The sequence below is a fragment of the Furipterus horrens genome, unplaced genomic scaffold (assembly GCF_987537825.1).
Source record: "Furipterus horrens unplaced genomic scaffold, mFurHor1.1.pri manual_scaffold_5, whole genome shotgun sequence".
NCBI lineage: Eukaryota > Metazoa > Chordata > Mammalia > Chiroptera > Furipteridae > Furipterus > Furipterus horrens.
This window is the reverse complement of record NW_028327175.1, coordinates 202,625,358-202,649,299: the sequence shown is the minus strand read 5'-3', so window position 1 is coordinate 202,649,299 and position 23,942 is coordinate 202,625,358. Positions and strand designations below refer to the sequence as shown.

The 23,942-nt window shown below is 58.7% G+C and overlaps 1 protein-coding gene and 2 long non-coding RNA genes across 4 annotated transcripts; all 3 read right to left on the bottom strand.

Annotated features, from left to right (window-relative positions):
* Positions 1–5,026: 5,026 nt before the first annotated feature.
* On the bottom strand, positions 5,027–13,699 carry LOC150010803 (uncharacterized). Its single transcript, XM_090279450.1, has 8 exons — positions 13,390–13,699; positions 13,173–13,298; positions 11,685–11,804; positions 9,188–9,344; positions 8,199–8,376; positions 6,821–7,111; positions 6,252–6,391; positions 5,027–5,692 (listed from the first exon to the last, which is right to left on the bottom strand). The coding sequence occupies exons 1-6, from the start codon at positions 13,697–13,699 to the stop codon at positions 6,977–6,979; spliced, it is 1,026 nt and encodes a 341-aa protein (XP_090135576.1). The 3' UTR covers positions 5,027–5,692; positions 6,252–6,391; positions 6,821–6,976.
* A 240-nt stretch (positions 13,700–13,939) lies between these two features.
* LOC150010802 (uncharacterized) lies at positions 13,940–16,714 on the bottom strand. 2 transcript variants are annotated; one of them, XR_016511265.1, is made up of 3 exons: positions 16,590–16,714; positions 14,526–14,580; positions 13,940–14,142 (listed from the first exon to the last, which is right to left on the bottom strand). It is a non-coding gene; the product is annotated as an uncharacterized LOC150010802 (long non-coding RNA). The 2 variants fall into 2 exon arrangements; XR_016511266.1 differs by lacking the exon at positions 16,590–16,714 and adding an exon at positions 15,926–16,109.
* A 4,316-nt stretch (positions 16,715–21,030) lies between these two features.
* LOC150010801 (uncharacterized) lies at positions 21,031–23,367 on the bottom strand. Its single transcript, XR_016511264.1, has 3 exons — positions 23,268–23,367; positions 22,181–22,521; positions 21,031–21,452 (listed from the first exon to the last, which is right to left on the bottom strand). It is a non-coding gene; the product is annotated as an uncharacterized LOC150010801 (long non-coding RNA).
* Positions 23,368–23,942: the final 575 nt, after the last annotated feature.

Here is a 23,942-nt window from a genome sequence, read left to right as displayed (position 1 = left end):
TGGCTAGGAGGGCAGAGGTGGCTAGACAGAGCCCGACTTGCGCAGCTGGCGAGGCGGGTGAGGCCTGGTGCCGGGGCGCCGCCCCTGGAGACGAGCGGGCCCCACCTTTGTGAAGCTGAACGTCCTGGAAGCTGTGCCTGCAGGACGTAACATCAGTGGTGCACTTGACCGAGAGGTACGGGTATCGTTCATATGCAACCGATACTTAGACTTCATACGTGCACATCCCAAACTGAGACACTGAAGCGGCGTGGGGTCCCACGGGCATGATGCCGGGGCTCACAGCCACGTGCAGGCGGCCGCCCAGCGGGACAGTCGGCCCCCAGAGCTGTGCGGGCCCAGTTCAGGGAGGGGGGCGTCCCGGAGAAGAAGACGGAGCCCCTGGTGCTGGGCTCCAGCCAGGCCAGCCTGTGGCTCCGGAGGAAACGGCAGTGCCCGGGGCGTCAGGAGATGCGAGTGCTGTTCTGCTAAAACAGACGGACAGACGCCTCCCACCTGCCGGGGCTGGGGCCGCCACTGGCTCTGGAGGCCGCGCACCTTCGCCAGGGAAGGCACCGCCTCTGCTTGTCTCCGCCCACAGACCCCGCTTACAGCGGCGCCCGGCCTAAGCACCAGGATCCGTCTGACGTAGAAACCAGCGTCTAATTCGTCCGGCGGACGTGGGCCGTGGACTTAGCAGTGCCCCGCCGAGCCCACAGGGGAGGTGAGCCGCAGCGCCCAGCGTGGCTGTGCAGGGAGATGGGGCCGACGGACGGCCGTTCCGGTGAAACGAGGTCCCGAGAGGAGGCTCTGCTCCGATAGCACTGGTGTCCTCGTGGGAGACCGCAGGCCCCCCACCCACGAACGGAAGACAAAGCAGAGGTCGTGTGAACACACAGCGAGAAGGCACCGTCTGCAAGCCGGTAAGAGAGAACCCTCACCTGAAACTGAGCCCCGCGGAAGCTTGACCTTGGACTTCGGGCCTCCAGACCCCGAGAGATGAATTTCTATTGTGCAGGCGGCCCGTTCAGTGCTGTTATGGCCGCTGGGGCTGATATGGCATCTCTTGTTTTACTATTTTACAAAGTCTGCACATGTCATGGGAACCCTGGGTAGATACCAAAAGCAGGGGCACCAAGGATACGTGGAACCTGTTTTCTAAGTAGTGGCGCTGCCACCCGCCCTGCCCTCCGGCTGTTTCCCCCTCATGCCCTCGCGTTCCCAGGCCAGAACCGAGCACACCCGCCCACACATGCCTGCAAACGCACCGACTCGCGGGCCGTGAGACCGTGCCTGGGTCAGCGACACTGAACTAGAGGGCCCCGAGCCCTGTGCCCCTGGTGTCCCTCGGACCGTGGGGGCGTCCTCACCAGGCACTGAGCCTCCAGGCCTCTCTACGCATGTGCCCTCATCACCCTAAGGTGTCCTGTCACCCCTCTCCCTCACCAACAGCCTTCCCCGCCTGGCAGATGCTCCTGCCTTTCCCCCAGGACGACTTTGCAGCCTGACATCATCCTGCCGAGTTGGCAGGCCCCCCAGCGGGTGACGGCTACTGCGCCTCCTCTGCCCGGCACTGCCTCCTGGGTCTGTCACCAGCTCACACACGTGCTGCAGGATCTCAGGCCCCGAAACGTCCTCCTTTGCCATACACCCCTCGGTTTTCGTCCCCTCTCTTCACTCCCTTTGCTGCAAACCTTCTCCTAGAAACCGCCCAGGCTCTGCCCAACAGGCCACCCCCAGGCCCGCCACCCCCAGGCCGCAGGGCCGGCCTCACAGTTACCACTGGCCAGTCTCACTCTCGCCCGACACACCTGACTCCTTGCAGGAACGGGGTCTTCCCTGGAGACCATGCCTTTGTCCCCCCTTAATGCCCACCCCCCTCAGCCTTCTTTCCTGCTCCTCCTGGTGCCCTGCCCCAAGGCCTGGCTTCTGGGCAGTCCTGGTCCCTGCTGCACTGGGAACAGCTCCTCAAACCCAGCGGCAGGCGGCAGACCGGCCCTCTTCCTCCGGTGCACCTGCTCACCGTGCGTGGGACCCGTGGCCAGCTCAGGGCCAGGGGCCTCTCACGTTCCCCTCCTCCAACAAACAGACGCCCCTGCCCACTGTACCCCTGAGCCTCCCTCACACCCTCCATCTCACTGTGGAAACACGGGCAGCCAGAGAACTGGGCCCCCAGTCTGACGGAGCCCACCACGGAGACACACTCAGTGTGCGTCCCACGCGTCCATGGCACACGCGCGCATCCCCGTGCCCAGGCCTGGGACTACTGGCTTTCAGAGAGCTGTCGAATGCCGGCATCACCCACGTTAGAAGACGCGTTCGCATGATCATGGGCGGGAGGGTGACTTGCGTTTCCGGTACACCCTCCTTCCCCTTTGGAATGCCGCCCCAGGTCAGCGTGTTACCTTTGCCAAAATAATAACAACAATAAATTTTGCAAAGCCCTGCTGCCTCCCTCCCCCAGCATCTGGTCCCAACCCCTCCGTGTGGGAGGGCAGAGGAGGAAGGTGCAGGCACTCAGAGCAGTGGCATGGCTTCCTCAGAAGTGGCCAGCCCGCTCCGCCCCAGCCGGCCCAGCCAGACGCTCTCTGGGCCCCCAGGAGGGCGAGTGGCCCCGGGTTAAACAACAAGCTCTAAGCCTTCTTTGGTCGTGGCCAATCCGCGTTGCTTAGAGTAAGATAGGAACCAGCTTATTTATGGATTCAGCTATCAGACAGCTGCAAGGTTTGCAGCTGGGTTTCCTCATCCGCCAGCATGCTCAGAAGTGATCCTTCAGCAGGTGGACAGATGGATGGATGGATGGACGGCACTCTGTTCTTGCAAAGGACATCTATCATTTAATTAATAATAGGTTTTCAATGCCCCTGTCAGGTGGGTCAGCCTCAGCCCACCCACATATAAGAGCGTTGGTTAAATGACTTGTTCAGGTTACTTTCTGCTGCGAGAAGCCTGGCTGGGCACACAGTGAAAGGGACTCAGGGCTCTGTCCCTTTGCAAGAGGCTGGACAAGGTGGCTTTAGCCAGAGGCATTTTGCCATTAAGAAATTGATGGGCAGCTCAGGACCTGGCCTCAGACTCATCCGGGACAGGGCGGTTTCTTTCTCTCTGAATTCCTTGGATACTTTTCTCATTAATCAGCTCAGCAATAGCTGTCCTTGCAGGACCAGACCTGGCAAGAGGTGGTTATGCTCAGTTCTCACCCTCCCAGCACTCATAGGAAGTATGCATGTTTTACAGATAAGAAAACCGGGGTTTCGGGATTAAAAAGCTGGCCAGCTTTTCACAGCCAGGAATAGCGCTGAGCGCAGACTCCAAGCCCAGCTGGTCACCAACAACCGGTGCAGCTTAAACCTCCACCCGCCCTGTCATTTACATACTCATTTGTTCGTTCATTCACGCTTTCCGTGGGTATTTGCCAAGCTCAGGCCTTCCCTGTGCTGTGCCCTGTGCTGAGCACCAGGCTGGAAGGTAAGTGTCCGCAGAGAGCTGAGATTCCTGCAACAGAACAGGCAAGAAATGCGTGAGGGTCACTGTGACAGGGTGGCACCGTGCCAACTTCCTGGACGTTCCCTTATGGAAGTCACAAGCTCATCAGAGAACGTTTGAAAACTAGAGAGCAGGACCCAGAGCCAGACAAGGAGGAGCAGGCACTCTCGACTTCACCCCACACAAACCACGCTGTTCCTAGTTAGAGGGTATGTCTGTCCCTGTCGTATAGACTCAGTTCCCCACTCGACACTCTGAACGTGCCCTACACGCAGCTCGGACTCCCTTTTGTAAACCCAGCAATATTGTGTAAGTGCTTTCTGATGCAACCGAAAACTCTCCCCAAGTGTCCCAACGTCTGTGCGAAAATCTCCGGGTAGGTGCGTTCCCATTCGCCCCGGGGATGGCAGCCTGGTGTTGTAAGGTCAGGCTGTTGCCAACTCTGCATGGTCAGGTCAGTGGATTCAGAAAAGGCACTTGAGAAAAATTTAACATCCTTTTCATGACACGCAAGAAAAAGCTGTCTGCAAACCAGAATTAAAGGGAACTTCCTGCATCTGATAAAGTGCACTTCGAAAACTTTCCAGCTGATATCACACTCGGTGCTGATAGATGAAGCGCCTGCTCACGACACCAGTCAGTGCTGAACGGAGGGTCTGTCTGTGCAAGAAAGTAAGACGAGGACGTACAAGGCACCCAGGTCAGGAAGGAAGAAGCACACCTGCCTTTGGTTTCAGGCAACTTGATCATCTGTAGAGAAACTCCTAAGGAATCCATGAAAATGCTACTAAGTGAGTTACCAGGGCCAGGGAATACAAGTCGATGTGCAGAGATTAATTGTGTAGCTATATGTCAGAAATGAACACCAGGCAGAAGAGTAAATCATTTCCGTTTACTGGAGCATGGACATTAAAGGGTGTAGGAACACACGTAACAACTGTGTACGAGCCGGCTGCCATGAGGGCCCTAGAACAAGGCGGGCTGGAAGTAAACAGAGCTAGACAAACGGAGAGGGACCCACGTTGGTGCTCGGCCACAGGGCTCCCCGCTCCGCTCTCTGGGCCCTGAGAGCCCGTCCTTTGGGCTGTCCTTTATCAGCTCCATGAACTTAGTGGAGCCATCATTGTTCCCAGCACGTGGGAGATCCCTGTCAGGCCTGACATCCCCTTGACTGCGCAGGAAGTCAGAGCCATGCTGGGATTCCCTCGGTGATGGCTCAGATGCCTCTGCAGTCAAGTGCACACGGGCGCGCGAGGTACCCGGTGTCAGTGAGCTTCCCTCCTCTGGCAGGAGCAGGCTGTTGGCAGAAACTGGTGCCTGTCCTGGGATTCAGGCTCGCAAGGGCTGTCCATGGGAGACCTGCTGGGGTGACACCCCTGCCCAGGACCTGTCCCAGCCAGAGGCAAACCCTCCATGTCCAAAAGGACAAGCGGGTCCCAGAATTGCTGAGTCTCAAACGATAAGTAAGTCAAAGCCAGGGCAGTCACACAAGGAAAATGTGTCTCTGTGTTGGCGATGCTCTTTTCCAGTTGTCAAGGCTCCCAGAGCCGCAGGGACTCCTTCGGGAGGAGCGAGGCTGCCGTCTTTCCCTCCCGACGCCCAGGCTTGAAGGAGTGCCAGCGTTGGCTCCAGCGGCCAGCGTTGCCAGCGTTGGCAATCAACAGCATACGTGTTTCAAGGAGTCTCAACTGGGCTGTAATTTCTGTTCTGCAACTTTGTATTCATGAAATCAGCTTTATAAAGATTCCTTTTCATTGTCTGTTGTTTGACTCTTTAAGACCTCAAACGTATCCTCGCCTTATTTTAAAAGAAACGAACAAAAAAAGCCCACGGGTATCTCGGCCCTTGGTCAACACTAGCTTGTAACTCCCGTGACTTCTTTGCTCCAGAGCCGGGGTGGAGTGGCCCTGCCAGGTGGCGTGTACTGAACAGGAGGCGGATGTGGCACACGCGGGGACTTGGTGGCCGTGAGGGATGGTGAGCAAACCCTGAACCCAGAACAGAGGCTCTCACTGAGTTGAGATTGTTCAATGAGACGATATCATTCTAAATTTTTACACTCTTTTGAGTCGGGGCCTATTCAAAATTAAATCTCACACCTCACGGGCATTACGTATCTCTCTCCATTAGGGTCCGTTTTTCAGTGATTCGTTTTGGACAAGCAGCCGCAGCTGGCTTTGGCGCGTCCTCGCCCCTAACGTGCTGCCAGCGCACAGTTTCCTCCGTCCTAAGGAAAGTGGCAGAGATGCGGGTGAGCGGCGGTCACCGGACACTGACCGTCAGCAGCTGCGAGGGCTGGGAACTCCGGGGGCGCGGAAGCGAGTTTCAGACGTGGCTTCGGCAATTGAGGGCTGTTTTTTCTGTCCCCTGAGATCAGTGTCAGCCACAGCTCGGGGGAGGGGAAGCAAGCCCTGAGGTTAGTTGCCTCCCTGAGGCTTCCCACTCAAGAGCTGCGAGGAAAGGGACGGAAGACTCTGTGTCGTGGGGTGGGAGAGCATCGCCTGGCTGGCCACACAGGCCTGGGCGGCAGAGGCACGCCAGGCCTCCCCCGGAAAGTAGGAACGCCAGCATTAGCAGAAAGGAAGCACCAGGGAGCGGGGAGGGCGTGGCAGCCGCAGGGAGCTGGCAGCCCAGGTCCTTGGAAGCCAGTCACAAAGTGGCAGCAGCGCTTGGTCTGGTGATGAAGCAAGAGTCGCTCACGGCCACGAGAAGAACAATCTGACCCGGGGGAGAACGGGCCAGCCCACTGGGTCAGCCGTGCTTGGCAGGACCCAAAGCGATCCCACCTGACAATTCATCCCCTGGGCAGTTCCCGGCCTTCTCTGCAGGACATGTGGCTCTTTCCACTGTGGTCATCGCACGGCGATCACTGGCACATGGCGTCACCAGGAGCGCTGTATACAGGTTACAGCCACTCTGACGGTACCTGGAGCTGGGAGAGAGAAAGAGAGCAGGTGGCACAGGAAGGTAAGACAGACGGGTGGCTGCCCTGTATTTGAGGGCAACTGTAAAGCTACCTTCAAGCCCCACACACTTGTGGCCCAACGCCACGCCAGCTTTGTCCTCCGTGTGGGTCATCCTGTTAAATGGAGACACTGGGCCTCACCTTTATTACAAAGTGTTTTCAGGTATCTTTCTCTTTAAAATATGTACTTATTTCTAAAGACCTTATTGAAACAGGTTCATTCCTAAAACCAGGACTGTCTTGGGCATAATTCTAATTAGACAGTTAAGGGCCCCACAGCCCTCACGCACACTGACGACTTTAATTCATTGTCGGTTCATATCTAAGGCTGTCAAGTCTAATAAGAAAAATCAGAAGAAAACAAATATTTCATTTTCTTTTTATACATACTTATGGGTTTTTTTGTCTCTTCGGTGAAACAGAAATGTAATGTTAATCCTATTAACCCTGCAGTGGTCGCGCTTCCGAATGGAGTGTGAGAGGTCGCGTGGGTGACGTGTGTCATCCAACTCTCCCTGTCGCAGAATTCCAGGCAAACGGCACGGCTCAGGCGCTCGGCCGGGACTGAGGTGATGCATGCAGCGTCGCCAGACTGTTGTCATCCACGCGGCCACTTGAGGGTTGAGAGTGTTCTGATATTACACGATGCATTCTTCTATTTGGTAGTAAGTTTTTATTATCCTTTTAATTATAAAGTTAAGATATGTTAACATTAAAAACAGGCATTTTTATCAATGCAAGAATTCTTACGTATATCCGTGCAATTGTCTTTTTTATAAAAATGTCATACACACTTCCTAAAGTATTGTCGGGTATTTTAGTCTTTGTATCATCGTTAGGAATACCATTGCCTGCGGTCATGTGTTCGAACGTGTGTGGTTTGCGAATAGAAATACTACTAACCTAAATGTGTATTTAACATTTGAAAACTATTGCTCCCAGTTTCCTCTGTCTAATGACTTATTAGACATTCTTCTGGATTTTTCAGGCAGGCGGCCAACCACATTAGCAAGTTTAAAATAATGATTTTAATGTTATTTAAAGCTAAATTAAGATATACCTGAGAATGGAAAATAATGACCGATTTTTCAAACCACACATCGTCGTCGTTCATTAAACTCCTTTTGAAGTATGAGTCAAGTAAAATATTTACTATATGACCTATCATAATTTTTTAAGTGACGTGCCTTCAGGAATAAACCGTTTCAAGCAATTTTTAAAAGAAAAACAGCCACCTGCCAGTCCTGCATGCAGCCATATGGTGGTGGGGTGAGCTTCCAGGTCCCAGCCATCACCTGCACCCCACACCATTTTTATTTATTTATTTATTTTTTTGCTTTGCTTGGATCACCTGGTTTCCTTCCACGGACACTAACTTAGGCTGGCTGGTGTAAATTGCCCAAAACTTGGCAGCAAAATTCCAGATGGTACGATTACTCACTCAGCAGCTGGTACCATCACCTTTCACCCTTAAGACGAGTCTGGGATCCATGAGTGGAACAGTTGTGTTAATTAAAAGATTCATTCGCAACTCAAAGCTTAGCAACTGCAGATTCTGCCTTTTCCAGCCGAAGCCCAGAAAACACACCAGACAGGTGTCCCTGACATTTTGAGGGAGATAAGGAACCGGCCCCGGCCCCTGTACAGCACTTGCTGGGCAAGGAGGCGGGAGGAGAGGCCACCCTGGCCCGACATGATGCTAGCCAGACGGGGAGAGCAAACAGCTGGATGTGGGTGGACGGGGGCTTCCCGGCAGCCAGAGGCGGACCCTTTGGGCAGAGGCAGTTCGCCCCACTGCTGCACACACGTACAACGTGGACAAAGCCCGTGGTCCTCGTCCTGGACGTCCCCCCAGCAGGACTCTCATCCAGGTCTCAGGACACAACGAGCCCCCATCCTCCCGCTGGATGACACCATGCACACAGGGCTCCGCTGTCCCGCTGACCCTGGGGAGATAGGGGTATGGCCGTTCGACCCACCTGCCCTTTACCCTCCAGAGTACACTGGGCTCCCCCCAGGGATGTGGCTGTGGGTGCCCGACGGGGCCAAATGTGCCCACCTATCTTTCCTGGCTGGTTTCTGAGAATGAACAGAGCCCATCCAGGGTACCACTCCCTCACTGTCCCTGTCATTGACCGAGGGCTCCCTCTGGGGTCCTGGAGCCTCTGGACACCTGCCTACTCAGGAGGGAGGTGGACTCATTCATGCTTCCTCTCAAGACACTGGGCTCAGGCTCCTCTGGGTCCCTCTCCTGGGGGACCCCTCTTCCCCTCCTCTGCTGGTTCCACTGGGGCTGAGCTTACCCTTTCCAAGGACTGGGCAGGATACAGGGGGCTTTACTCCCTGTGTGTGTGGGGGGGGGTGGCAAGCTGAGGGACAACCCCGAGGAAGCTATCTGCAGAAAGGAAGAAGAGGCTACCTGCAAAGGCAGCAAAACGGGAGTCAGACAGACAGACAGACAGAGAGACAAGCCAATGGAACCTGAGAAATCTGGCGTCTCTGAAACAGAGACAGAGCGAGCCCCCCAGGCCTGGTGATGTTGCCGGGCCCTGCGTGGAGCCAGCTCAGGTGTCCTGATCGAGGGTCTGCTGATCCCACGCTCACCTGTGACCCCGCACTTCAGCACCCGGTATGAGAGGCCCTGTTGGCCAGGTGCCCCGAAGGCCGGCCTTGACCCAGTGCCCTCAGTGGGTGGCCCTCAACTCACTGGGCTCTGGTACAAGTCAGGAGCTGGGCTCGAAGACCCTGACCACTCACCCTAGTGACAACATGACCCTGAAGTTTCTTGTGGTGACCAAACTCAGGCATGGGCGGGGGTGGGCAGGGCAGCAGCTGTCCAATGAAGAGCCATGCGGTTCCTTCTGTGGGAGGCCGAGGCCGAGACAGGAGATTTTCACGAGACCAGAACTAAGACCTGGATGGGAGCGGGTGGAGTCAAGGGAGGAAACCTGCTCAGTAGGTGAGCGCACCTGTGCCCACGCAGAGGGCACAGTTCGGGTGTCGGCTCAGGCTCTGCAAGATGTCCCCTGCAGTGTGCAGGGAGTGACATCAGGCAGGAGGCAGCAGGGAGCGGCCAGACCAGAGTCCAGGGACGCCTTCGAGGGCCAGGATCAGGCCGCCCGGGGTGGGAGGGATGGGAAGGAATGCTCGGCCCTGTCTCCAGCCTCGGGCCGCAGCAGGGGGACCAGGTGGCCGGGAGGGACGAGTGGAGAATGGGCACCACCCCACCCCCAAGGTGCCCGCGTGAGACGAAGGGCGCTTAAACTAAGAACTGGTTTCCGTCCATTTGTTTTCCTGAAGACTCTTCCACCAGGGAGCCGACGGACTGGGCTGTTGCTGTGCCCGGGGTCTTGGGTGCAGGCGGCCTGGTCCAAGGGACTCAGCTCCCGGTAGCCCCGCCGGCACCTAGCACCTGCCTCCTGCATCTGCAGAGCCCGGCGCTGGCCAGGCTGGGGCGTGTTCTGAGGGGCACAGGGGAACTGCGGAGCTCCCTTCCACGTCCCAAGGGCACCTGTCCTCTTGTCTCTGGCCTGTGACACTGTCCTGCGGTTGGAGGGGGGCACGGGGAGCTCCCTGGGGGGAGCCCGGCTCTCTGGACTGACGAGAAGACCTGCTTCCCCACCCCCCCTTGGGGTTCTGGAGACGTGGCGCCCTCTCCCCAAGAGGCTGGGTGACTTCTAGGCCTTTCCACAAGGGACGGAGTCTTGTCAGGGCGGGGTTGAGTATGGGGGCCCCAGGTCTTTCCCCTCCGCTCCAGCGTGACTTTGGGTGAAGCCCTGCGCCTCTCAGCCTCGGAGAAGCGGTGCACAGGAGTGGATCAGGCCCCCAGGCCTGCTCTGCAGACAGCAGGCCCCTGGCGGGGCACCCACGTGCTGGGGGCAATCCCAGGCCGCGTTCCACTGCTGCGGTAAAGCGGTCAGAGACATCAGCGTCTGGACACCCCGTGCGCCCCAGACACTGGAAAAGAAGGTAACGATGGAACCAGCCCAGCCTTTGCTTGACTTTCAAAATAGAAGCACCGTGACCTGTTACATGAAAAGACGTGCTTTCCGGCACCGCTGCCGTCCTCCCAGCGTCCCGGGCGGGGGTGCAGAGCCAGCCGCTCTGACACTGGACAAGCAAAGCCAGAGGGCCCTGCTCCCGGCTATTTTAAGCACGGACTTAAAAAGTAAAAGCAGCTGTAAAGCGAAAGATTTTAGGAACACATTGTTTCTTGGAGGGCTGGAACAGGGAAGCCGGCCATGGGGCTGAGCAGCTGGATGCTCCCCTGGCAGGGCCGGGCACCTGGGCCTCCGCAGGCAGCCGGTCTGGCCGGCCGTGGAAGCGCGGGTGGCAGTGATTCCTCCCGTGGGGGGCTGGGCACAGGCCAAGGCAGGCGTGTCCAGCAGGGCCCCGCCACAGCCCGGGCCTGAGCATCCCTGAGTCTGCCTGCCAGGCCCACGTGCCTCATCTTCCCCCACAACCACCTCTGAACCCAGGCCAGGGCCCTCACGGCGACCGGACGACTTCCGACACGTGGCTGCCACCACGTCACCTGCCCGGAGGTGTCTGGCTGCACCTGAGGAGCTGACAGTGGTGGGGACCAAGTGAAACTCTCCCACCACAGGGTAGAACGTGGCCTGGCCCTCCACAGCCCCCCACCCAGGCTCCTGAGCCCTGGGGCCCAGAGGCACAGGGTCACCCTGGGGTTTTGTGCCTGAAACTGAACTGGGCACCCCACAATGCCACCCATGATGACAGCCCCATATAAGACGGCGGCTGCTCTCAGCTCGTGAGGACAAGCAGGGCAGGGCGTGCGCAGGGCCGGGTGCCCTCTCCGGTTCCCGAAGGGCTCCTGCGGGCACAGACCCAAACCACCCCACCTGCTTGTGCTCACAGGTGGGGTGCTGAGCACAGAGGACCCACAGAGCGGGCACCATGGGGCCCTCAGTGGCTCCTCCTCAGCTGGCCACTGGCCCCCGAGCCAGGGATCTTCTCACCCCGGGCACCGACCCCCCCATCTGGGGGCCTGACTCGTGGCCTGTGGTCTCCCCTGGGGAGTACGCTCTTTGCCAGAGCCCCAACCAGAACACCCACAGGGGCCTAAACGTCATCCGCCTCAGAGACTCAGGCCCTGTCCTGGGGAGGGACACAGAGCAGGTCGAGGGCAAGGGGGACGTTTGCCCATAGCTGCCACCAGCACGTGACGTCAGCAGCACGCCGCGTCATCGCAGCTCCGAGCCCCTGGATGGACTTGTTCTTGCTGATGACCCACCGGTGTCCCAGCTGCTCCAGGCGGCCACGTCACGTCTGCACGTCTGTGGGCCTGCAGTCTTGGGTGTTGTGCGTCTGCTCGAGCACCCACTTCCAGCCTTCCCCACAGAGCGACACCTGCCTGCCGAGGGGATTGAGATGGCTGGACAGCCACTCCACGTGTGCACGGCGCTGTGACCTGGGTGCTCAGGCCCACAGCCGGCGGGAAGGCTTCCAGACAGACAGGCGCAGGCCGGGGTGCAGCTCTCCCAGCCCACAAATTCCTTTTTCACAAGAGAAAACCTCCTTTGGCCACAAGCTCTGGGAGCCTGCTGGGGCACGGTCCCCTCTTGGAGAATGGTGGCGGTACCTGGGGGGCTGCCTCGGTGGGGTCGGGCCTGGGCACGTGGACCTCCGCCTCATTGCCTCCTCTGTAACCGGGGAAGGACAGGCCCCTGCGGTTGGCCGGGGTGGAGCCCTAGCTCGGTCCCTGGGACTGCCGCCTGTGCTTTGGGACTGAGCTCGTGGGCACAACCACAAGGACACCATGTCGTTCTCCCCAGAAGCTGCCTCCTGGGCGTCAGACACCCACGGCCTAAGTGGCTCTAGGGTTTCTGACATCAGGGCCACCTTGCTAGTGTTCGTAAGTCACAGCGGCCCCACCCAGCCCAGGGACACCCCTGGGGGCTTCTCAAGGGGCCAGGCTGTTCATGGGGACTGGATGGGCCCTGCCAGCCGGTCATCTTGAACCTCGCTCTTTCTTTCCAGGTGCGCCAGGGTGCCCACCACACTTTCTCTCTGAGCCCAGAAGCTAGCTCCGGTGCAAGCGCTTTCCTATATCAACCTGCAGAGGAAGCGTTAACACCAGAGATGACCCCTGTGGGCGGGTCAGGGACAGGCACCCCTGCTCCCAGCAAGGCCTGGAGGGCCTCTGGCCTTGGAGGGTGCCGCCTGGGCCCGGGGGCTGGGGCTGGGGCTGGAGCTGGGCTGGCTGAATGTGGACAAGGGCTTTCTTGGTCCCCACGGCCTCTGGGTTGGATGGTGTGTGCTGGGCAGGGCAAGGGGGGGTGGCCCAGCCCCGTGATGCCCCAGGTCCTGCGGAGGCCAGCAGAGGTGTGCACAGCAACCAGGCCCCTGGGTCAGTCCCTGGCCTGGGGCCTCAGAGCACAGGCTTTTATTGGGGTCTGGCTCTTGAAGAGCTGCCTCTGGGGCCGCTTTCTTCCTCACTGAACAGAAATGACCGGCCCCAGGCCCATGATGCCATGTGACTGGCTCGAGTTCACCAGGGAGGTGTTGCTTCCCCCTGGAGACAAACACAGGCACCCTGGTGTAGCTCCAGCCCCCGAGGCCCCACAGCTGCTTGGTCTCCTCGGGTAACAAAAACAGTCTGTAGGGATAGGGTGCAGGGCTTGCTCCTTGGGGTGCGGCTGGGGCAGTGGACCGGACACCATGCTCAGAAGCATTCTCAATCACATTCAGACAAGGGGCCACATTCCCGTTTTGCACTCACCTCTGTGGGCTTTCCGGGGGGCGCTCTGACAGACAGGGTCAGGAGCATCCCGGTCACCGTGGGGAACAGAGGAGGAAGCTGGCCCTGGTGGGAGGAAGCCAGGCAGAGGGGATTCAGCCCCTGGGTCTGAAGAGGGAGGGGTCAGCTTAGTGATCAGAGTTGGGGTGTCGGAGCCCGCCAGCCCCACCGCCCCTGGGGCTCGGAGAGGGGAGGCCACCTGGAGGAGGGACTCTGTCCCAGTCTAATAATAACTTGGAGGCTGGCCCCAGCCACTGGCTATTTTTAGAGCCCCTCACCCAGCCCCCACGTGACTGAGCAGGGCCCGAGCGGGGATGAGAAAGTCGAAGGACTGGTGGCTGAGCTCTGGCAGCCCGGGCCCCGGGGCACAGACAGGACAGGCCCTGCCTGCAGAGCCCGCCTGCCTCGGGCCTCCTCGCTGACAACCCGGGACAGCCAATCTCCAGCCCTGGCCTGCCCAGCCCCACTGCTCCCTCCAGGCGGCAAGGCCCCGCCCCCCTGCAGAGCATGGAAAATCTGATGTCAGAATTCCAGTCTGCAAAGTATGTGGCCTGACCTTCACCTCCTGGGGTGCCAAGGTCCAGAGGGGCTGCCCAGGCTGCCCCCTCCTTGCAGGCTTCCAGGCCCTCTGGGGGCCACCTCCCCTCTTCCCTCCCCTGCCCCCAGTGTAGCCCTGGCCCCCCTGGCTCCGTGCGCCCATAGGTGCCACCCAGCAATACCCAGGCTAGTCCTTCCCCCAGCAACCTGATGGGTCTGTGGGGCCTCCAGGCTCGGTGTCTGCGGTGGGTCCTGGGGTGGGTGGAGCAGCGGGTGGGTCTGTGTCCCAGCTCCGTGTCCCTGGACCTCCTGGGCACTGTGGAGTCTTCAGTCCCCTCCACTTTTCCAGGAAGAGGTGGGGCAGGCAGAGGCATCAGCAACAGGCTTGTGGACAGTCATGTGTGCTCATGCAGTGCTGTGTATAGACACATAGGTATGTGCACACACATGTTATGTGATGTGCAGGAACACGTATATTCACTCCCGTGCCCCTGGGAGTAAACTGCTATGACTTCAGCATTTTCTCAAGTGGAAATACCCTGAGTGACGTCCCCTCTCTCCGCCAGAGGCCTTCCCACCCAGTGGGAGGTTTGGACGGGCCTTCAGCCTGGGCCTGAATGTCCCCAGCTCTCCAGTGGTACGGTTGGGGCTGAGGGGGAATAAGGGTGACATCAGCCCTGCTGGCCCCCAGTGGGTACGGTGGCTCTGTAGGGACACTGGTGTCTACAGTGGGGAGGGGCATTGGGAGTCCTCTGGAATTCAGGGGACCCTGCAGCAGGTAGAGACTGAAGTGCATACCTGGAGCTGGGGGTGTGGGTGGACTTGGGGAGCAGGTCCAAGGCCCCAGGATATCCTGAGAAGGAAGTTCTTATAAGCCCTGGCCGCTGTTCCCAGCACTTCCCTGGGACCGTGGCTAGCCATCGCCCTCTCAAGCACAGGGCGCAGACGCAGAAGAGGTGCGCTGCCTGGAGCGCCTGGCCTCCCACAGCTGCGCCCCCACCCCGTCCATGCCCTCCCACCGCCCAAGTGTCTGACAAGTGCATGCCTGCCTCTCTGCGGGGGGGCTCAGAGGGCCCCCCACCAGGAGGGGCTGGTCAGGGAACCAGTGTGGCAGGTGCTGAGCTTCATGTGTGGCCGCCTGGGAGTCCCTTGCTTGTTTTGTGGCTTCAAGTATTAGGATGCTGTTATATTTAGGGAAGAATTTGATTCCTAGGATGGATAATCACAGTAAATTATACCTCGTTGATCCTGCTTCTTCTTTTATTCTTAAGACTGCATTTAATGAAGCAGAGAAAATAAACAGATGTATAAAAGCCATTTCCTAGCATGGAAAGCATTATGCTGTTTTTCATTAATTTCAAAATCACTTAGAAAAAGGTTTCCATTTAAAATAACTGGCTGTCTGCCCCTATGGCAGGCTTTCTCTCCAACCTCTCACTAAAACACCCTGGAGGCAGAGAGAAACACAAACACCCACAACCCCTAGGAAAGCTGGGCTCATGCCCTGCGGCCAGAACTGGCAGGAATGGCCACAAGCCACCTGTCCAGCAGACAGGGGTGGGAAGTCCTCGGCAGCCCCTCCACGGTGCCCTCCGCCATAGCCACCTGCCAGCCCTCTCTCCGCCTCCTCTCCAGGACGCCAGCCTGGGACTGCTTTCCAAGGCAGCGGTGCTGTTTCTTTTCTGAGGACCCCCTGCGAGGCTCCGCCCATTCCTGCAGGGGCCAGGAGCTCAGCAGTGAAGAATACAATGCTGATGGGGCCTGAGCCAGAGATGGGTTGAGTGAGGCCCAGAAACCCGCTCCCCTGTCCCCACCGCTTGGCTCAGCCATAGGACCTGCAAGGCTGCCTCTGGCTCTTGGAGCCCTGGGCACTCCTGGCATGGGTGGGCAGGGGCCCCTAAGTGGGTCTGCAGTGGCCTCTGGCTGCACCTCAATCTGGGGCTTCCCAGGAACCTTAGTGCCTGGACCCCGCCCTGAGGATCTGGGATGTGACCTGGACTTTGGGGTCTTTACATCTCTCCACGGAACCAACCTATGTGGCTGAGGCTTAGACCTACACTGGGCACTTGCTTGGGGGGGGCCTCATGTGTCCCCTTTGGGCAGAAGGACACAAAGGCCCAGGAGACCAGGGACCTGCTTGGGCCATGAGGAGCGAGCCCACCCCCACCCCCCAACCAGGGCCCTCGGATCTCCCTCACCTTTCCTGTGTCACTGCAGACCTCAGTTTGACCAGCTCAGTTCACCCAAGGCTGTCGGGAGTGACATGCAGACCGAGTCACTGGGACTGAAGCTCCAGCCAGCCCGCTGCCCCGGGGCGGGTCCAGCCCCTCATTGCATGGGGTCCCAGGAGGGCTGGCCTGGGAATGAGTCTGACCCTGAAGGGCCCATGAGGGCCCAGGTGTGTCGCCCTCATCCATGACACACAAGCTTCTGGTAGGCCTGCATTTCCCTGGTAGGTGCGTGGGGGCGGGGAGGGGAGGATGGCCAAGGCAGGTGGGTGTGGGGGCAGGTGACAGGCAAGTATGTGTGTGCGTGGAGGTGACGGCCCCCCTTGGAGCAGTAGGAGGCACGAGCTCCTCTTCCCCTCACGCAGGACCTGTGGTGGCTGCGGTGGCCTTCAGCGGTCCCCTCTGTGCCCAGGCAGGGCCCCGGTGCCAAGGCCCTGGGGCACAGGCGCTGGGCTGCAGTGGCTTGTCCACGCCCCCTGTCCCAGGGTTCCCTTGGCCCAGCGGCCCAGGCCTCCCCCGAGACGCACTTCCACATCCTCGCAGGTCGAGATGTGAGTCACCTGCTTATAGTCAGAGAGCCCTGCCCTGGAATGTGCTTCCTCAATTGACGGAAGGACTGCTGCTTGCCACTCACCTCTCCCTGAACTTGAAGCCACATCCACCTCTGCGTCAGGACGGGGCCAACCGCTCCAGCCGTTCCTCTGAGTCCCCTCCGGTGTCCGCCTGCCGGGCAGTGCCCGTCCTGGGCCTGCTGCTGGCCCCGAGGCCCCGGGAGAGGCCCTGCCCTGCAGTGCTCACTGTCAGGCCTGGAGCCGGGGCCCTGGGAAGGCTGCCTTCAGCGAGTGCCTAAAACCCCGGAACTCGCTCTGGGGTGGCGCTGACCGGCCCAGTGGCTGAGCCCACCCGGACAGGGAGTGACGGCTGTCCCTGAGGGCCAGCTCAGACGGTGTCCCCAGCACCCACGCTCAACATGGGCCTCCGCGCTCGCTCCCGGACCGAGGGCCCTCCGCAGACCCGCATTCCCAAGGTTCGCACGTGGCCTGTGGACCCAGCCAGTGCAGAAGGTGGCAAGGGTGGGGGGCTGGGTGGAACTGCACCCTCTGCGGGCACTCTCAGTGCCCACTAGCCCCCCCCCCGTCCTACTCAACCCCTCTGTTCCACCTCCTGGATTCACAGGCTCCATGCGGGGCCACCTGGGCATTTGGGAGGCCACAGCCTGGAAAAAATGGAACATTCAATGTTTTTCCGAGATTCAGAAGCCTCAGAATTAGTACCGATGCCTTTCTCACTCCTAACAGGGCAGCCCTAACCCTGCCTGACGCCCCCCCCCCCCCCCCCAGTGACGCTGGGCAGAGGCAGAGGCTGGTGGAAACGTTATTCTTCATCATTGACCTTTTAAGTCAGTACAAGGGAGAAAGCTAAAAAAAGATTCCCTTTGTCGTTGACTCATCTTGGCCTAAATATCGTGGGAAATTTCCATGACTCCGCTCAGCCGACAGGCCGAGCGTGCGTGCGCTCAGGGGCTGAGGGGGGCTGGTCACGGAGGGAGGCGGGCGTTGGGGGGAGGCCGGCCGGTGTCCACGCGCGGCCCCGGCCCTTCTCGAGGGCCAGGCCAGGCCGGAATGGCAGGCGAGGGCGCCGGGGCGGGGGCCGGGCTCCGGTGCCAGGACGTGGCCCTGACGTGGGGTCCTGCCTCACCCACAATGGCCCTGAGAAAGAGGCCCTTTTTGCTGAGATAGTCTCTTCTGGGAAAAACAGCTTTCTGGAGATGTAGTCACATACTTTACAGCCTCCCCCTCCCCCCGTCAAGTGTACAGCGCAGTGGTTTTGGTTTACTCACGAAGGTGGGCCGCCCTCCCCACGGTCCACTCAAGAAGGTTTCAGCACCTGGAGCAGAAACCCTAGTCCAACCCCACCTGTTCACACCCCCCAGTGACCCCAGTCCGCTCTGTCCGTCCCCCTGACGGTGGCCGCATGGGTCCTCGATGGGCTCAGGGCCAGACCCCACTGTGGCTGGCTAACCCCTGAGTGCAGCCTGGGGCCACCTGTCCGACAGGACACAGACCCCAGCGGACATGGCCTCTCATCTGTTTGCCTTCCAAGTCCCCTGACAAGGCCACGCCAGCCTGATGGGACCCTGCTTCAGGGCTCGTCCCCCACCCCCGCTGCAAGGCCTGCCTGTGGGAGCCCTGCTCACATGTCACTGCCCATGGGCCAGCTGGGGGGCGGTGGCCCCTCCTGCCTGGCGCAGCTGCCCTCCAGCCTCTGAGGATGGCGGGTCAGGGTTGATGTGCTCAGGGCGGTGGCCCAGTGGCACCTCCGGGCCAGGCAGGGCCCGCAGCGGGCTGTGGCCCATCGAGGCGTCTCCCCCAGGCCGCCTCTACCTGTTCAAAGCAGAGGGCGTCACTAAAAGAGAACAGCCTTGGGCCCAGCTGGACGTGTTCGTTTCAAGCCTAAAGCGACTTTCAAGGTCCTTGTTCTGTCCTGTGGAACGTTTCTCAGAACTTCTGTGGGGAAGGATTTAACGCCGGCTGTCTGGGAGCCGCTGGGGACCGTGACCCAGTTCCTGCCAAAGAGGCAGCAGGCGCCCCGCTGGGCTCGCTGGCCTCGAGCCACTCCCACCCGGCCTGCGCCCAGGGTCTCTGAGCCTTGTCCTAGGGCCCTCCGCCCGGGGCCTCCAGGGCTGCTGTGCACTCTCACCGGGGCCCCCTGGGAGCCGGGCCTGCTTCCAGCCTGGCCGCAGAGCTGATGGGGTGTCTTCAGGATTCGCAGGTCTGCTTCCAGGGAAGTTCCTAGGGTTTTGCTCCCTGACTGGCCACATGGCGTCAGCTCGCTCCCGAAGGTGTGTAGGAGCGTCCGAGGCCCCCGTCACCCTAAGCAGGCAGGATTCTGGGCCCCCACAAGCATGGGATGGGATGCCCCAGTTGCAGCCAAGAAATGGTGAAGAACATGCCTGCCCGCCCCACGCCTGCCTTCACGGAGTGTCGTTGGGCCACCAAGGGACAGCCTTTATGCAGGCGCAATATTTTGGGGTGACCTGAAGGGCAATGAGCCCATGCTGGCATGGTTGCCCCCCGCCGGCCTCTGATAGCCGTGGCCTGTCTCCTGGCCCTTGAACCCCCAGGAGAGGCCTCCTTTAGTGCCTACCTTTGAGGTCAGACTGCCTGGGGCAGGGGTGTGGGAGGGGACCCTTCAGTTGTCCAGCTTGGCCATACGTGTGTCCATGTGACTGTGTCATGGGACGCTGGACCTGAGAGGGCACCTGCCCACTCACTAAGCTCCAGACTGTCCCCTCCTGCGTCCCGGGGAAGCAGGGGAGGCTGGCGGCAGAGCCCAGAGCAGGCAGAGGTGAAGCCTGCCCTCCCTGCCGGTGGGGCCCAGAGCAGCCGGACACCTGCTGGAGCCATGGATTTCCCGAAGGCCACGAGGGCGCCAGGGCCGCATGGTCAGAAAGGTGTGTTATTAGGAGGACGGTCAGTGGGGAGCCTGAGTGGTTTGAGACACCCCAGTGCTCCTTGGCCACAGAGGTCAAGTTGGAGGGAGGGGACAAGTGACGGAACAGAGTGAGAGTTAGCTGCTGGCCTGAACTTGGACGTTGCTCCGGGGTCCTGGGGGTCGGCGTCCAGGTGTCAGGGGCTCCCAGCACTGCCAGCCCCTCACGGGCTATGGGCAACCACCCCATGTCTGGTCCTGCGGCTCTGAGCGGGGCTGGGTGCTGGGGCCTGTCTGTGGGTGGCGGGAGGACAGACGGCAGCCCCAAGCCCCTCCCAGCGGATGAGGACCTGGAGGAGCCACTGTGATGAAGGTCGAGCGTCCTGGGAAGCCTGGCTCTCTGATGCGTGGCACGCCCTGCAGCTGACAGACGCAAAGGTTGCTGTTGATTATACCTCTCCCCCGAAATGCCACACAGCTGGAAGCTGTAAATGGCTTATTGATCGCAGCAGGAGCGCCAGGGGCCTACAGATTGCAGAGACCCTCCCTGCAGAGGGCAGAGCACCAGCCAGCAGACCCCCGTGACTCCCGGCACCCCCGCCGGGGCCCGACAGACCCAGGGCTCCAGTGCTCCATGTTTGCCCGGGGCTTGGGCTCCCAGGACACAGCGCCGCTGGGGGCGGCCCCTCATCTGTGCAGATGCTGCATGACAACCGGGCCGGTCGACCCAGGGCCACTGTGGTCAGTCACTCTCTGCAGGAAGAGACCAGCATCAAGTCACCGTGAGGACGCTGGCCGAGAGCATCCACGGGTGGCCAAGGGCTGGCAGACGTCAGGGGCGGCCAGGCGCCGGGAGCACCAACCACCTTCAGTGACATGGGAAAGCAAACCAGTGTGAAGGGGATCCGGAAGCTTCCACTCACAATATGTCTGCTCTCCAGTCCTGTGGGGCTACTTGCTGCTCCCAGATGACAAACAGAAAGCACACTCAGGCTTGTGCGCACATACACACTCACGTAAGATGTTCACAAACACACACCTGCACCCCCACACGTGTACACACCTGAATGTATGCACACACGCTCACATGCAGACATGTACAAACACACACCTGCACCCCCCACACGTGTACACACCTAAATGTATGCACACACACTCACATACAGACATGTGCACACAACCCATACCCATGTGCATATACTACACACATGCACACACATGGACGTGCAAAACAAAACCCACTTGGGTCCTGAGAAAAACACTCCATCCCACAAGGTGGAGAATGCAACAGGCAGGTGATGATGGAAAAACACAGTCTACAAAGATTTCTGACAGAGACGGGTCTGTTTAGGGTCTGCTTTGTCCTTTTGTTAAAACTCAGGACAGAGCAGGCAGAGGAAACGAGGGGCCAGAGAAGGTGAGATTTAGAAAGGGAGAGTAGGCGCCGAAAAATCAGGTACAGAGGGAGCAAAGGAAACACTCAGAGGCTTGGAGGTGACGGGCGGCTGAGAGAAGGTGGCAGAGGCCACAGTGACCAGGGCCGATTTCCAATTTAAATACTTGTAGTGAGTTTCAGAATCAATTACACATGGAAATAGCCTAAATAATTGTATTTATTACAAAACAGAATTAACTCCCCCCCCCAAATTCTTTAAAATAGCACAATAGCCTAAGCTATAAGTGAAATAATGTACAACATGATTAAGATACATTTGTACATCTCCAAGAAAGGGGTACTTTTCTAGAAAAATGTACTTTTCCAGGACTGTCCCAAAGAATTATTCCCAGAAACAGCACCAGATCAGCACAATTTCATGGGTTATTTCAGACTTCAAAGGAACAGATATTTCTAAAGCCATGTAAGTTGAGAATTCATGTCTTAAAATATGAAAGGCTTCCCCAAGCTTGACAAAATCACAGTACAAAAAATTATAAAACAGCCCTGCCTGGTGTGGCTCAGTGGGTTGGGTGTCATCCCGCAGACCGGAAGGTCGCAGGTTCGATTCCCGGTCAGGGAGCTTGCAACAGAACCATGTTTTTCACATTGATGTTTCTCTCCCTCACTCTAAAAATAAATAAAATCTTTAAAAAATTATAATACAATCTCAATTATGAAAACAGATATGAGAATTTCAAATAAATTCTTAGCAAATTAAATGTAGTCACTATCTTAAATTCACACCCTATCACATACATTGGACTTACTCCTTGAAGGTGGGAGTGAGTTAAAATTATAAAATCTAACTTATATCAATAATTTCATCCTATTAAAAGATTAAATGAGAAATATGGTAATTTATCAATAGACTTCACAAAAGCCATTTGATAATACTTTCTATCCATTAAACTTAATTTTAATCAAAGTAATACGTATTTAATTTAAAAAGTGGAAACGGCTTGACCCGTTTTCTAACAAAATGCTGTAGTCCCTTGCTTAACTCCTCTTATTTCTAGAAAATTCCGGCTCCCCAGGGACCACCACTTTCAGATCGCTTTAGAAATATCGCTGCCCATTTTTTCAGCTTTAGAATTATCTGCTGACCCCTGTTTTGGACGACGGAGGTTAAAGTCACTTAGGCTGCCTCTGCCACCGCACACAACCATGAACTTCTCTGCCCCCCATTTTTATGGGATACATCACAACTTTTTATTAAATCAAAATGAGCATTGGGGTTAATATCATTTATTCTGGAAATTTCTGGAAAACTTGAGGCCGCTCTTTCTCGGCACATTGCTTCCGCCCCCCCCCCCCCCCCCCCGTCCCCTCTTTCTGGAACTCAAGCGCATTAGCACCTGTGAGCGCCTGCCACCGGTGAGCAGGCCCTGAGCTCTGCCTTCAGATCAGAGGGCGCCTGCAGAGGGAACTGGTGAGGGGAGGGCTTCCTGGCCTGCTCTGCCAGGCAGAGGTCTCTGCAGACAGCTCTCCTGTGGGGTCCCCGGAACTCTCTGCTCCTTCAGGCCAGGGGGGCCCAGCTGCTCGCCTCCTAGAGACCCACAATCCTCTCGGCTTCCTTTCTGGGCTCCCCACACCTGCAGCCACGCTGCACTCAGCAGACTCCAGGTGCCGTGCAGGGACAGAGCACTCCCTCCGCAATGAATAAGCAATAAACGTCCTGGGGTGATCGGTTAACTGCCTGGAGAAAAGACAATTTTATGTGTAAAAATAGCTTCAGCAAATTAAAAGCCAAGTGACAAACAGGAAAAAACATTTGCAGCAGACAAAGAGCTCCAAAACTCCTAAAAAGACAAAGATCCCAGAGGAAAACAGTAAACAAAGGATAAAACAATTTACGTGAAATGAAGCAAACGTCTCAGGGAAAGCGCTTAACCTCTCCGGTCCTCAGAGGAGTTGGACAGACAGCAGGTGCCCTTTATCGCGGACCTCACTGCCGGGCCTCCGCCCCTCCGCCCCCCACCCCGGGCCACAGCGGGCACCCAACCACTTGACCTTCAAAACCTCTGGTCCTCAGGAGGCCCCCTTCACCCAGGGCCGCTGTGACTTGATTCCTGGTCCAGACTGTGCCCTGGGATTTTCTTCTCTGAACCAAAAGGACCCTTAACGTATTTTCCTAAACCAATTGGTAACATCCCCTAAAGGCCAACTGGGCAGCCCCCAACCCCCACCCCGCCCCAGTGCCGGTCGGTCGGGCTGAGAGGGAAGGCACAGGACACAGCCCCACTGCAGTCCCCGCTGGCCCCACCCCGACCTGCTGCCCCAGACCACCCTGTGCCCGGCCTCTGGGGTCAGCGGGGATCCCCCACACCCTCTGCCTGCCTGCCTCTGCCACCCCACCCCCACCACTGCGGCTCCTGCCTCAGGCCTCTCCCCACTGCTTTGCTTTGCACTCTGCCCAGGACAGTCCCACACATTTTCTCGCACCTCCTTTGAACAAGCAGGTCTCCCTCAAATGCCCCCTGCTCACTGGGCGCCCGCCCCACCGAGCCCGCAGCCAGTGCGCACACACCTGCCCCCAGCACCCTCAGCCTCGCCCTCCTCGCCTCATCTGTGTGCAGCGGAGGGGCCTCACGGGGATGGGGCGCTATCTGCTCCCAGCACGGGCGCCTGCCTGGCAACAAGGCGTCCTGGGGCCCAGCTACTGGGGTCACCGTGTCCCTCCGGCTCTGGACGTAGGGGGGACATGGCACCTATTGTACAGGTGCTCTGCAGGACTGATAAATAGCTCTGTCCCTAAAGGGGGAAGGCAGACGCCCGGTGAGCCCATTGAGTTTCCACACACAGGACACCTAGCAAAGGGCAGGGCATGAGGCCGCAGCCCAGGGAGCTGTGTGCAGGGCGGGGACGCGGGGACGAGGGGCCAGCGCTGCCCAGGACAGGACCTGGCGCGGCTCCTCCTGGACAATGGACCGTGCACACCTGCCGGAAGTGTCCGGTTGCCCAGGGCAGGTGGCCAAGGAAGGGCTTGGCTCTGCCAGAACTTCCCAGGCTGTGACGTCCCCACCTGCCCGGCCACACCCAGCTATTGCCCAGGGAGGAGGAGGCTGTAACGGCAGGGGCGGTGTGGGAGTGAACGACCCACAGAGCCCTGCCCCTGCC